The sequence below is a fragment of the Stegostoma tigrinum genome, chromosome 18 (assembly GCF_030684315.1).
Source record: "Stegostoma tigrinum isolate sSteTig4 chromosome 18, sSteTig4.hap1, whole genome shotgun sequence".
In the NCBI taxonomy this organism is placed as follows: Eukaryota; Metazoa; Chordata; class Chondrichthyes; order Orectolobiformes; family Stegostomatidae; genus Stegostoma; species Stegostoma tigrinum.
This window is the reverse complement of record NC_081371.1, coordinates 15,767,424-15,780,138: the sequence shown is the minus strand read 5'-3', so window position 1 is coordinate 15,780,138 and position 12,715 is coordinate 15,767,424. Positions and strand designations below refer to the sequence as shown.

At 41.3% G+C, this 12,715-nt stretch overlaps 1 protein-coding gene across 3 annotated transcripts in view; it reads left to right on the top strand.

Moving 5' to 3' along the window:
• The window catches only part of LOC125460698 (receptor-type tyrosine-protein phosphatase zeta-like), a 242,061-nt gene that overhangs the window by 111,793 nt on the left and 117,553 nt on the right, over nucleotides 1-12,715 (top strand). For all 3 annotated transcript variants that reach the window (XM_048548418.2, XM_048548417.2, XM_048548419.2), the window contains exon 3: nucleotides 12,473-12,652. In XM_048548418.2, the coding sequence (XP_048404375.1) occupies nucleotides 12,473-12,652 (180 nt within the window). The remainder of the gene's footprint in view (nucleotides 1-12,472; nucleotides 12,653-12,715) is intronic.

The following is a 12,715-nucleotide window of genomic DNA, read 5'->3' as shown; positions in this document are numbered from 1 at the left end:
TATTTTAAATGAATGCTGATTAGCATCAACCCTTCTAGAATACATTTAAGTTTGAACACGTCCAAGTTTAGAGCCAGTCCTTACCTGTTATGTGCTCTTCTCCATTGGCTAGATCCATTTGTAATGGATTGATATACTGTATAGATCGCCTGTGTCTCTGCTTGCTTTATTGAGATTACAGTTCATTTTTTCCAGTTTGTTTCTGACCTATTTGGTTTTTCACTACAAACCTTACGGTAATATTACACTTCTATCGGACAAATAAGTAATATGACCTTGCTTTATTGAATAGGACTGTTGCTGTACACTCTCTAGTATGATGCAGTGGGTGGAATTTTCCTTCACTGCTATGACAAGTGGGATGGTGAGACAAGTGAATAAGTAAGGGGAAAATGAGACGAATCAGATTCTCAACAATAAGAAGAAAAGCTTGTATAATTGTCCATTAAGTAATGACTTGAATCTCACCCTTTAGTGACAGCTATCTTATCTCCATATATTTGCATAACATGAATCCCTTAACATGCCCTATCTGCATTTCACTTCTACTTCTCCATTTTAACAAGAAACTCGGTGGCGTAAAAATCTGATGGGTAAGACAGAGAGTACCTGACAGCTGCAACTTGCTGAATGCCTATGCCAGACATCACCTAACTGCTGCTTCTGCATGATGTCCCCACATTTTCCACAGTTACTGTCCTCCTTCATGCATGTAATTTGACATTCTAGAACCCCCAGCCTCACTACATCATCATACCTGCCCTCATATTGACTTAGCCAACACTTCAGGTCTTCAGCCATCTAATTTGGAGCTGATGGATATCTCCAACTTTTATATGTCTTCAAGGTTACTTTGTGTGCAGGGACAATCATATACCCCATGCAATCACAGGATGGTTTTGTGCTGACATGACTATCTATGGTTCTTACCTTGATTTCTTGGTGCTCATTGAATTTAGCATTAACTGCTAGCCACTAAGTGAGCAACAATACTTTTTCTGGCGCTCCAGTTCCTAAGTACTTAGTTACAGACTGTCAGGCTCTATGGTTTAATGTGCCTTTTTATATGGCGAGACGTCAGCTTATGGCTGTTTGAAAGTACTAAATAGTGAATGTATCAGTCAGAGTCGGGCTAAAAATGTCACTCCAAGTCAATGTCATATGTAAATATGACATCTGCCAGTAGCACAAGTGGAAAAATGTTGCATTTGCTTCGAGCAAATGACCAAAATCAAAGAGGAGCAGTCTTGTAGACTCATAAATGTTTATCATATTGTAGGAGGCCATTCAGCCCAACAAAGATGTTAATACAATAATCCCATTTTACAGCTATTGGTGAATTATCCAGAGGCTATGGCAATGCAAGTAAAGATCTAAATGCCACTTAAATGCTATCAAAGTTTCTGACTCAATGAACCTTTCAAGGTAGGAAGTTCCAAACTCTCTCAACCCTCTGGGTGAAATGATTTCTGCACCAATCCTCTATTACCCTTTATATATCTTAGCTTAAAGCTATGCCTCTGGTTATTGACTTCTTTACTATTGGAAAAAGTGCCTTCCTGTAAATCCTCTCTATATCCCTTATAAATGTATACAACTCAGTCCGGTCCCCACTCAATGTACTCAATCCAGACTTGCCTCAGAACTTAGACCCTCCAGGTCAGGCAGCATCTGTCTCTAGTGCAATCACAGCCATTCATTTAATGTAGTGACTGGAACTGCATGCAGCATTCCATTTGTCACCTAACCAATGTTCCATATGTTCCAGGAAAACCTCGCTGCTCTTGTATTCTACATCTTGGCCCATGTGCATTCTTAACCACCTTTTCTGCTACCTTCAGGGATCAGGGTCTTTTTGATCTTTAATCATTTTTTTTTGTATTGTAATTTTTGCCTTGTTATCCCTCCCAAATGCAAAGCCTCACACATTTTTTCATTTGAATCCCAGTCACCACTGCTCTGCCCACCTGACCATCTGTGATATCCTGTGCTATGTCCTCATTCATGCATGCAACTTGACATTGAGAACACCCCGCCTCACCACATTATCATGCCTGCCCTCGAAGCAACTTAGCCACCATTTCAGGCCTTCAGCTGCCTAATTTGGAGCTGATGGACATCTCCAACATGTATACTTCTGCAAGGTCACTTTGTGGGCATATCCCGTGCAATTACAGGATGGTTTTGTAATCCTCCTTACCGTATATCATCCTTCCAGTTTTTATGTTATGCATGAACTCCTTGATAATGCCTTATGCTTTTAGGTCAAAATAATTTGAAGTACACCACAAACATCAAGAGCCTCAATACCTGTGGACCCCTAGACACAGAAACATCTCCCTAACCTTTTCTGATGAAGGGTCTAGGCCCAAAATGTCAGCTTTTGCGTTCCTAAGATGCTGCTTGGCCTGCTGTGTTCATCCAGCCCCACACTTTGTTATCCCTACCATTACTGTCTGCTTCGGGCCTTTCAGCCAATATTGGATTCAATCCATCATTTTGCCATGGGCCATCATAGACTCTTACCTTCCTAACAAGTCTGCCATAAGTGACCCATCAAAATTCTTGCTAACCTCCATGTAAAGCACATAAAATATTTTATCCTCATCAAACCTCCTCTAAAAAATTGATCAACTTTGTCAAACGGCACATTACCATAACAAATCTATGCTGACTAGCCCTGATTAATATGTCTTTCCAAGCACAGAAAGATTCTGTTCCTCAGAATTCTTTCTCACAGCATGCCTTGGAATGGCTGCAGATCATTCTCAAGGGGAAGGCTGAGTAGCCAGAAGTCATTGTGTGCTGTGGCACAAATAAAATAGATAGGAATAGGGAAGAGGTCCCGCGGAGTGATTTATAGAGAACTAGGAAAAAAGTTAAAACCAGGACCTTGACGGTGGTAATCTCTGGATTACTTCCAGTGCCATGTGCTAGTGAGGGTAAGAACAGGAAGATATGGTAGATGAATGCATGGGTAAAGAATTGGTGCAAAGAGCAGGGATTCAGATTCCTGGATCATTGGGATCTTTTCTGGAGCAGAGGTGACCTGTTCGAGAGAAAGGTTGCACCTGAACTGGAGTGGGACCAATATCCTGGTGGGAAGATTTGTTAGTGCTGCAAGCGAGTGTTTAAAATAGATTGGCATGGCAGTGGGATCCTTAACTGCAGGGAGGTAAGTGTGAGACTGGAAGGAGATACAGTCATCAGAAATAGCAAGCTGAAGAGACAGGTCAGGCTGGAACACAACATGGACTGAGGACTTTGCCCATCTTCTGCAGTTCCACATATACATCTCTACTTTGATCCTTGAGGGGTCCTATTCTCTCTCTAGTTATTCTTTTTCCTTTAACGTGCTTAAAGAATCTCGTTGGATTCACCCTAATCTTCTCAGCCAAAGCTATCTTGTGCCCCCTTTTCACCCTCCTGATTTCCTCCTGAGTTCCACAACATGGTCCGCCTCCCCCTCTCTCCCTATTTATTCCAGTTCCCTCCCCCCATCCCCCTCTCTGATGAAGGGTCTAGGCCCGAAACGTCAGCTTTTGTGCTCCTGAGATGCTGCTTGGCCTGCTGTGTTCATCCAGCCTCACATTTTATTATCATGGACTGAGGAATGCCTGTTGGATGAAATTGCATCTATTTCAACACAAGAGGGGTGACAGGTAAGTGAGATGAACTCAGGGTGTCCTTAGATACGTGGGGCTGGAATATTATAGCCAATACAGAAACATGGCTACGGCAAGTTCAGGACAAATGTGCCAGGGTACAGGTGCTTGAGGTGAAGGAAAGAGGGGAGAGGGTGTAGCACTTTTGTTTAAGGGGAGGAACACAGCAGTAGTCAGAGATGAAATAACTGTGGGATCATCCAGTGAGGCTTTGTGGGTGAAGCTAAGAAATAAGAAGGGATGGTGATATTATGGCGATTATACTATAGGCCCCCAAACAGTCAACGGGAATTAGAGGAACAAATGTGATGGGTCACTTATGGCAGCCTGGGAAGATTTGCTGGAGAAATAGAGTTGTCAAAGTGGGGGATTTTGACTTTCCTAACTTAGTGTTAAGGGCTTAGATGAGGTGGAATTTGTTAAATATGTTCAGGAAACTTTCCTCAAGCAGTATATAGAGGGTCCTACTTGGGAAGAGGGCAAACTCAACCTACTCTTAGGAAATAGGGCAGGATAGGTGCCTGAGGTGACAATGGGGGAGCACTTTGGGACCAGTGACCATAGTTCTATTAATTTTAACATAGTTATGGAGAAGGACAAAACTGGTCCACAGGTTCAAGTTCTAAATTGGGACAGGGCAAATTTTGATGGAATTAGATAGGACCTTAGTGGGGGGGTGGTTGATTGGAATAGTTTGTTTGGTGGCAAAGGGACCTCTGGCAAGTGGGAAGCCTTTAAAAGTGTGACAGCTAGAGTTCAAGGTCTGTATGTTCCTGTGAGGGTGAAGGACAAGGTTGGCTGGGGTAGGGAACCCTGAATGACAAGCGATATTAAGGCTTTGACCAGAAAGCTGGATACAGACAGCTGGGATCAAGGGAAAACCTGAAGGTATAAGGGATACAGGAGTTTACTGAAGAAGGAAATCAGGAGGGTGAAAAGGGGGCACAAGATAGCTTTGGCTGAGAAGATTAGGGTGAATCCAACGAGATTCTTTAAGCACGTTAAAGGAAAAAGAATAACTAGAGAGAGAATAGGACCCCTCAAGGATCAAAGTAGAGATGTATATGTGGAACTGCAGAAGATGGGCAAAGTCCTCAATGAATATTTCTCCTCTACATTAGCCATGGGGAAAGACATGAAGACTTGGGAACATGGGGAAGTTAGTGGTGATATCTTGGGAATAGTCCATATCACAGTAGAGGAGGTGTTGGAAGTATTTTAATGTATAAAGCTGGATAAGTCTTCTAGTCCTGATCAGATATATCCTGCAAGAGGCTAGGTAAGAAATTGCAGGGGCCCTGGCTGATATATTTGAATCATTGTTAATGAAGGGTAAGGTCCTAGAAGATTGGAGGATAGGGAATGTTGTGCCTTTATTCAAGAAGGGCTGCAAAGAAAAACCTGGGAACTATAGACCAGTAAGCCTAACATCTGTGGTAGTTAAGTTACATGAAAAGATTCTGAGGGATAAGATATATGCATTTAAAAAGACAGGGTTTGATTAGGAGTATTCGGCTTGGCTTCATGCATGGGAGATCATGCCTCACAAATTTGTTAAGAGCTCTTTGAAGTGACAAGGAAGGCTGATGAGGGCAGGATGGTAAATCTAGTTCATGTGGATTTCAGTAAGGCCTTTAAGGTTCCACATGGTAGGCTGCTCTGGAAGGTTAGATCACATGGAATCTGGGGAGAGGAGGCAAATTGGATGCACAATTGGGACAGATGAGGAAATTAGTAGGAAGTAGACAGTAATAGTGTAAGGATGCTTATCGGACTGGAGGCCTATGACGTTTGGCATGCCTCGTGGTCAGTGCTGGGCCCATTGCTGTTCATTATCTATATCAATGATTTGGATGAGAATGTACGAGGCAGGATTAGTAAGTTTGCAGATGACACTAAAATAGGGGGTAGCGTGGTTATTGAGGAAGGTTAGCAGAAATTGCAGCAGGATCTTGATCAGCTGGGGAAGCGGGCCAAGAAATGGCAAATGGAGTTTAAGTGTGAGGTGTTGCATTTTGGAAAGTCAAATCAAGGTAGGGGTTTCATAGTGAATGGTAGGGCCTTCAGGAGTGTAGTGGAGCAGAGGGGCCTTGGAGTTCAGGCGCTGGTTCTCTGAAAGTGGAGTCATAGGTAGACATGCAGTGAAGTAGGCTTTTGGCTCACTGCCCTTCATTAGCCAGGGCACTGAGTATAGAAGTTGGGAAGTTATGTTATAGTTGTACAGGAAGTTGATAAGGCCGCACTTGGAGTATTGTGTTCAGTTTGATCACCTTGCTACAGGAAGGATGTTATTTAACTGGAAAGAGTACAGAAGAAATTTACATGGACGTTGCCAGGATTCAAGAACTGAATTATAGGGAGAGGCTGGACAAGCTAGGATTTTTATCTTTCGAGTGTAGGAGACTGATTGGGATCTTATAGAAGTGTATAAGATTATGAGAGGCATGGAATGAGGGTGAATGCACCAAATCTTTATCCCAGGTTTGGGGAATTGAGGACTACAGGGCATCAGTTAAAGGTAAGACGGGAAAGAATACATGGGAACCTGACAGGCAACTTTTTCACACAGAGGGTGGTACCCATGTGGAATGAGCTGCCAATGGAAGTGGTTGAGGTGGGTACATTAACAACATTTAAAAGGCATTTGGATGAATACAAGGACAGGAAAGGTTTAGAAGGATATAGGCCAAGTGCAAGGAGATGAGGTTAGCAGTGGATAACATTTTGGTCAGCATGAACCCGTTTGGATCAAAGGGCCTGTCTCCATGCCGTCAGCCTCTATGACTCTCATAGCTTTCCTACCATCACGGTTAGACTGACTGGCCTATAATTTCCTCATCTGTCCCTTCCTCCTTTTTTTTAAATACTGGGGCAATGTTAGCAATCCTCTGGCACCTCACCTGTGGTCATGAGTATTGAACATTAATGCCAGGGCCCCTGATATCTTCTCGCTTATATAACCCAGCAGCCTGGAGTAAATCAGCACCCACTGATACATCCAGTTTTAAGTCTGTAAAATCCACTAATACCTCCCTTCTATGTTAATTTCCCCTAATATTTCACAGTCCTCCATCTTGATGACCATACATGCGTAGTCCTTCTATGCACACTTAATCAGTGAATATTGTGCCCACAGGACCACAAGATATAAAAGCAGAATTCAGCCATTCCGGCCCATCAAGTCTGTTTCGCCGTGTGATCATGGCTGAATGTTCGTCAACTCCATTTCTTGACATTCTTCTTGAGTCTGCGTGGGTTTCCTCTGGGGGCTCTGGTTTCCTCCCACAGTCCAAAGATGTGCAGGCTAGGTGGATAGGCTGTGCTAAATTGCCCTGTAGTGTCCAGGGATGTGCAAACTAGGCACATTAGCCATGGGAAATGTGAGAATACAGGGTTAGGGTAGGGGGGATGAGTCTGAATGGGATCCTCTTTGGACGGTCCGTGCAGACTCGGGCCAAATGGTCTGCTTCCACCCTTTAGGGCTTCTGTAAACACAGAAGGAAAACAAATATGCCACTCGGCCCTTTCATCCTGCTTCACCATTTGATAGAAGTTTTGCATCTGCTGGCATTTGAGGTAGAGATTGCCAAAATCTCTCAACCCTCAGAGACGGTGGGGGGAAAAGCAAACAATTCCTCATCTGTCTGAAATGGGACTGCGGGATGATCCTGTGGGAGAGGGTAGAGAAGTTTCATTGTGAGGCCACGTAAGATGACCAAATGATTCAGGAAAGCACAGTGTGACCTTTCTGTTTATTATTATGTGAATATAATGTTGATTGATGCAAATGGTTTCTAAATATAATTCACCTTAATATTAGTGTGAACCTTTAGAAACAAGTTAAAACCAAATTGGGCAAATCTAGTAATAACTTCTGCCTTTCAAATCCGGTGTAGATGGTAAAGCTTCATTGTTGCACTTGTGGGTCTGATGATTGTACAAGTAGATGTAGAGCACTGTGAAGTAAGTAGTTTGCTCAAACTGACATTATAATAATCTGTCTCTTGTAGCACTATTCCATTTTAATCCATCATTTTTGTCATTTACTTTTTGTCCTTTTAAAGATAATAGTTGACTCACATCCCATTTTATAATCGCCAAATAAATAGCATTGTATCTTATATGTTTGCTTTGAAATAAAATGCAAAGTAAAATTATTATAATTATCCCCTGGGAAGTGGGTGTTGATCAGCTTAGCATGATTACTTGTTCTTCTCTATAAAGTGTGCTTTTTACTGGCTGGCAATTTGACGTTTATGTTGCAGTGCAAAAACCCAGTTATTAAACAGTGAGGTGGGAGAGTATGATGTAACTGAGTTGAGCTGTCACAGAAATATGGAATACTGGGTAGGAAGTCAATTATATTTTGTTTGCTTTGTTTCCCTATTTTCATGTTGTAACTGGAAGTCCACAGTTTGTGACAGGAAGATCTGTTTGCTGCTATGACTTTAGTTACTGTAATCCAATCTATGAGGATGAAGGAATCGTCTTGGTACTTTTTTCCCATAATATGCAATGTGATTGAACAACATACACTTGAGACTTTAATTCATTTTCTCTTCTTCAAGAGTGCAGTATTACAAAAATAAGGCTAAGATTTTGTGTAGTTTTATCAGAAGGTGTTTCCTCCACTTTGGTCAATCTCATTCTAACCTGTTCCAATTTCTAGCCTACACAATAGATGACAAACCACCTTCTCTGTGTTTTACACTGAAATGGAGACCAGCTACAACTGGGTGATAGTGCACATTTGCACTTTGCTGCTTTGTTGCTAACGAAGATTGTCAACCGGAGGAGTATTAGAATTAGTTTTACTAAGTAAAACACAAGTTTAGCAGAGTCATATGCAATCAAGGCTTTCAAGAGGGAATTGGATGAACACCTGAAGGGAAAGAGAATCTGTAAGGCTTCGGGAAAAGATGGAGGAGTGAGACTAGTTGATTTGCTGTTGCAGAGGGCCAACATGAACATGACAGGTCAACAGGCCTCCTTTGATACTGTAACTATTCAATCATTCAGCATTAATATAAGGTCACTGGTAATTTAGAAAAGTGTCTTCAAAAATATTTTTTTTATGCTACATGAATAATGGTAAAGTTACTTCATTCATGTGGCCACCTTTTTTATGATTTCCAGCCTTTTCTCAAAACATATACTTGCTACTAGAAGCATATCACAGGCAAATCCTTAAATTCTAAGAACTTGCATACTATCTGCACTTAGCGACTGGATATAGTCTGCTCTTCAGTAATAGTACTAGCATCCAATCTATGAAAATCTCTTGCTACAAGTAAAAGAACACCACTTTCAGAAGCCACGTAACTCCAGTTTAAAATTCTTAAATATCATCTCTTCTCCGATGTTAATTTTTGCAAATTTTTTGGGACAAAAATAATGAGTTTCAGGATTCTCAATGTGCTCTTTGGGAAAGTTCTTATAACTGTCACAGAAGTCTGTAACGTGGGCAATTTCAGCTCTACAGGTTTTTACCTGAATGAAATTATTTGATTAAAATAAATGAAGTAAAAGGAATGAGGTTTTACTGCTGAGATATGTTTACTTCAGTTAGCTTCTCAAACAAGGGAACCAGAGTATATAGCTTACTAACAAGATTCTTTAAATAAACCTCGATTTTTGCTGCTAAACAGGTTTCTTTAAAAAGAATAATAAAATGTGAGGCTGGATGAACACAGCAGGCCAAGCAGCATCTCAGGAGCAGAAAAGCTGACGTTTCGGGCCTAGACCCTTCATCAGAGGCTCTATCCCCTCCCCACCTATACTCTCCTCTCCACCTATCTTCTTTTCTCTCCATCTTTGGTCCGCCTCCCCCTCTCTCCCTATTTATTCCAGAACCCTCACCCCATCCCCCTCTCCAATGAAGGGTCTAGGCCCGAAACGTCAGCTTTTGTGCTCCTGAGATGCTGCTTGGCCTGCTGTGTTCATCCAGCCTCACATTTTATTATCTTGGAATTCTCCAGCATCTGCAGTTCCCATTATCTCTCTTCTTTAAAAAGAATTCTATCCTGCAGGTAGAAGAATAAACATGAATTACTACTAGCCTATAATTTACTTAATTGCTGAACAGATTTGATCTGTCTTGTTTCCTGAGCACAGCCTGAGTTGGTGTATCAAATAGTTTGTAGTTTTTGAAAAGTTTGCTGGCACATGTGTGGGACAAACACAAACACGTGTAGTGATTATTTCCCAGCTGTAACTGTCTGGAAGTGCAGGTAACTGATCATTTACTTGATCATCACTACCTAACACTGAGTAGAATTTGATTTACCTATAGGCTCTCTTTCCAGGTGAAAGCAAAACTTTTTTTTAAAAAAAAAGCAGCAGTTAAATCTTCCATTTGAAATATATTGCTACTGTGGCCTCGTTGAAAGTCTGGCATTTGACCCATCGCATTGCACACTGCAATATATACTCAAGGCAATGCAGTCGGGAACTTGTGAAATAAAATAGGAAATGCTGAGCTTGTTAAAAGTTTACATCTGACCCTGTTTGTTCCTCCCTTATCTTCCAATGCAGATTGAGCTGTTGTGCATTATCTGCACTTTCTGCTTTTTATTTCAGATTTGCAGTATTTGACATTTTCCTCTTGACAATCCTTATTGCTGTGCTGTATTACAAATCTGTCACTTTCTGTCAGTATTCTGTATTCCCTCAAGATTGGTAATCTAAGGAAAAGATTAAAAATCAGGGTTCAGTGTTGTTGCCATCTTTATATGGTATTGGAGCAAGGTTTACATAGTGATGCTGACCTTCATCTTTGTGGAAAAAAAACATCCAAACTCAAAGGGTAACACAGTGGCTGTGGTTAGCACTGCTGCCTCACAGCGTCAATGACCCAGGTTCGATTCCACCCTCAGCTGACCTGTCTTGTGTGAAATTTGTATATTCTCCCCATTCCTGCTGGGTGCTCTGGTTTCCTCCCACAGTTCAAAGATGTGCAGGTTAGGTGGACTGGCCATGCTAAAATGTCCTTAGTATCTAGGGGTGTGTAGGTTGGGGGCATTAGTCATGGGCAATGCAGGTTTACAAGGATAAGGGGATGAGCCTGGATGGGATATTCATTGGAGGATTGGCGTGTACTTGTAACCACACTGTAGGGATTCTAATTAACCATCTTTGATATATTTTAGGCTGATCTTGAGCCACATGGCCTAAGTGATGGAAACTGTATGCCAATCCACTTTGTTTTGTCTTCTGAAGTGCCACAATTTGAAAAGGAGGAAAGCTAAGCTTGGGTCACATAATCAAGATGCTGAAAGATAGTTATTTACAGTGTGCATTCCTTGTACCTGAACTAATAACAACTCACATATAAACAAGTACCCAACCATGGGACACAGTTTTGTATTTCATATAACTGCAAATCTATCCGCAACACCATTAGCCCTGCAATTTAGAAAAAAAATGAACAGACTATTTCAGTTGTGTCATGGGCACTCCAGTTTAGTTAACCAACTATTTATTTTCCCCAGAATGATATAAACATTTGTGACAATACTAGCTTTGTATTCTCCATCTGAACATCATTTCTTTGAACACCTGATAGTAACCTCACCCAGTTGTGTAGGGGCCTATTACAATTGTTCATTCCAACATTCATTGCCAAGGGGTGTTACGCATCTTTATGTCACTTACAACCAAGCCCAGAGTACTGACATTGCCACGTATTTCATACGTACCCCCAGGAAAACAACAAGCAAATCCAACCTTGTAACTAGCCTTAAGTTGCGACTGATATATTGTTTCTATTTCATAATAGATTCTAGCATATCTCTCTATCTGCCTGCCTTTCTAGCTCTAGCGGAGTCTGACCCTATAAGCGTAATCATACCAATTGGCAATGGTAGACTGAACCCAGATTTACCAGGTTTGAGATATGTAAAACTCAGGACAAAATCCTGGAACTCTGTCCCTGCCAGCACTGTGTGTGGTTGTGCCTGTACCAAATGGACTAGAGTCATTCAGGAAAGTGGCTCACCGCCACTGTCTCACGTGCAATTGGGGATGGACAGCAAATACTGACTTTGACAGTGATGTCCATATCATGTGAATGATTTGAATAAAGTATTATCTAGATCTTTGTCCTTACCTTTAATCGAAATCTCCACTGCTGCAGTAGTTCTATGCTGTAGCAGTTCTATGCTGTAGCAATAGGCTTCATTCACACTCCAGACTCAACCAACTTGCCGTCACAAATTGAGGCATGTAAAGTATTATAATGCACCAAAAACAAAATAATCGACAAGCAGAGGTCATTTTAATCTAGCCCACTCACCAAATAGTTTATCAGTGGAAAGTTATATCCAATGGGTTGTAAAAGAAGTATCTAAACCAATTTTCACCCCTTCTAAATTTGATGACCTTTGTTTCAAGCTTACTTAAAGGAAACAATGCCTGATGAAGGGTCTAGGCCCGAAACATCAGCTTTTGCGCTCCTGAGATGCTGCCTGGCCTGCTGTGTTCATCCAGCTTCACACTTTGTTATCTTGGATTCTTCAGTATCTGCAGTTCCCATTATCACTGATACAATGCCTGGGGTACTTGTTGTGATTCTGAGTCATCGATGATTACCTGATACCTGAAGTAATTAGAATGCTTTGATTGCATTACAGCCTCATTAGCTAGCACTTAATACCATCTACATTTATTGTGGATTATCTTTCTGTAACTAGGTAATGTTTTTGAACCTTCAAAACAGGGTCTGCGCTATGAAATTACTATACAGTATTTCACATTAGCTTTACCAAAATCATTCAGCAAGGTGTTGATATTTTCATGCTTTTCTTCAGGTCACTTAAATCAGAATAACTGGGTGAAGAAATATCCAATTTGCTCCGGTCCTAAACAATCCCCCATCAATATTGAAGATGGTTTTACTCAAGTCAACATAAATTTCCGAAAACTACAGTTTGAAGGCTGGGAACATGAATCCAGTGGAAATACAGTCATTCACAACAATGGGAAAACAGGTATTCTCTCATTGTCTTATTTCTGTGTAAAATATCATAGCTACATTTCAAGGTATCTTCCCC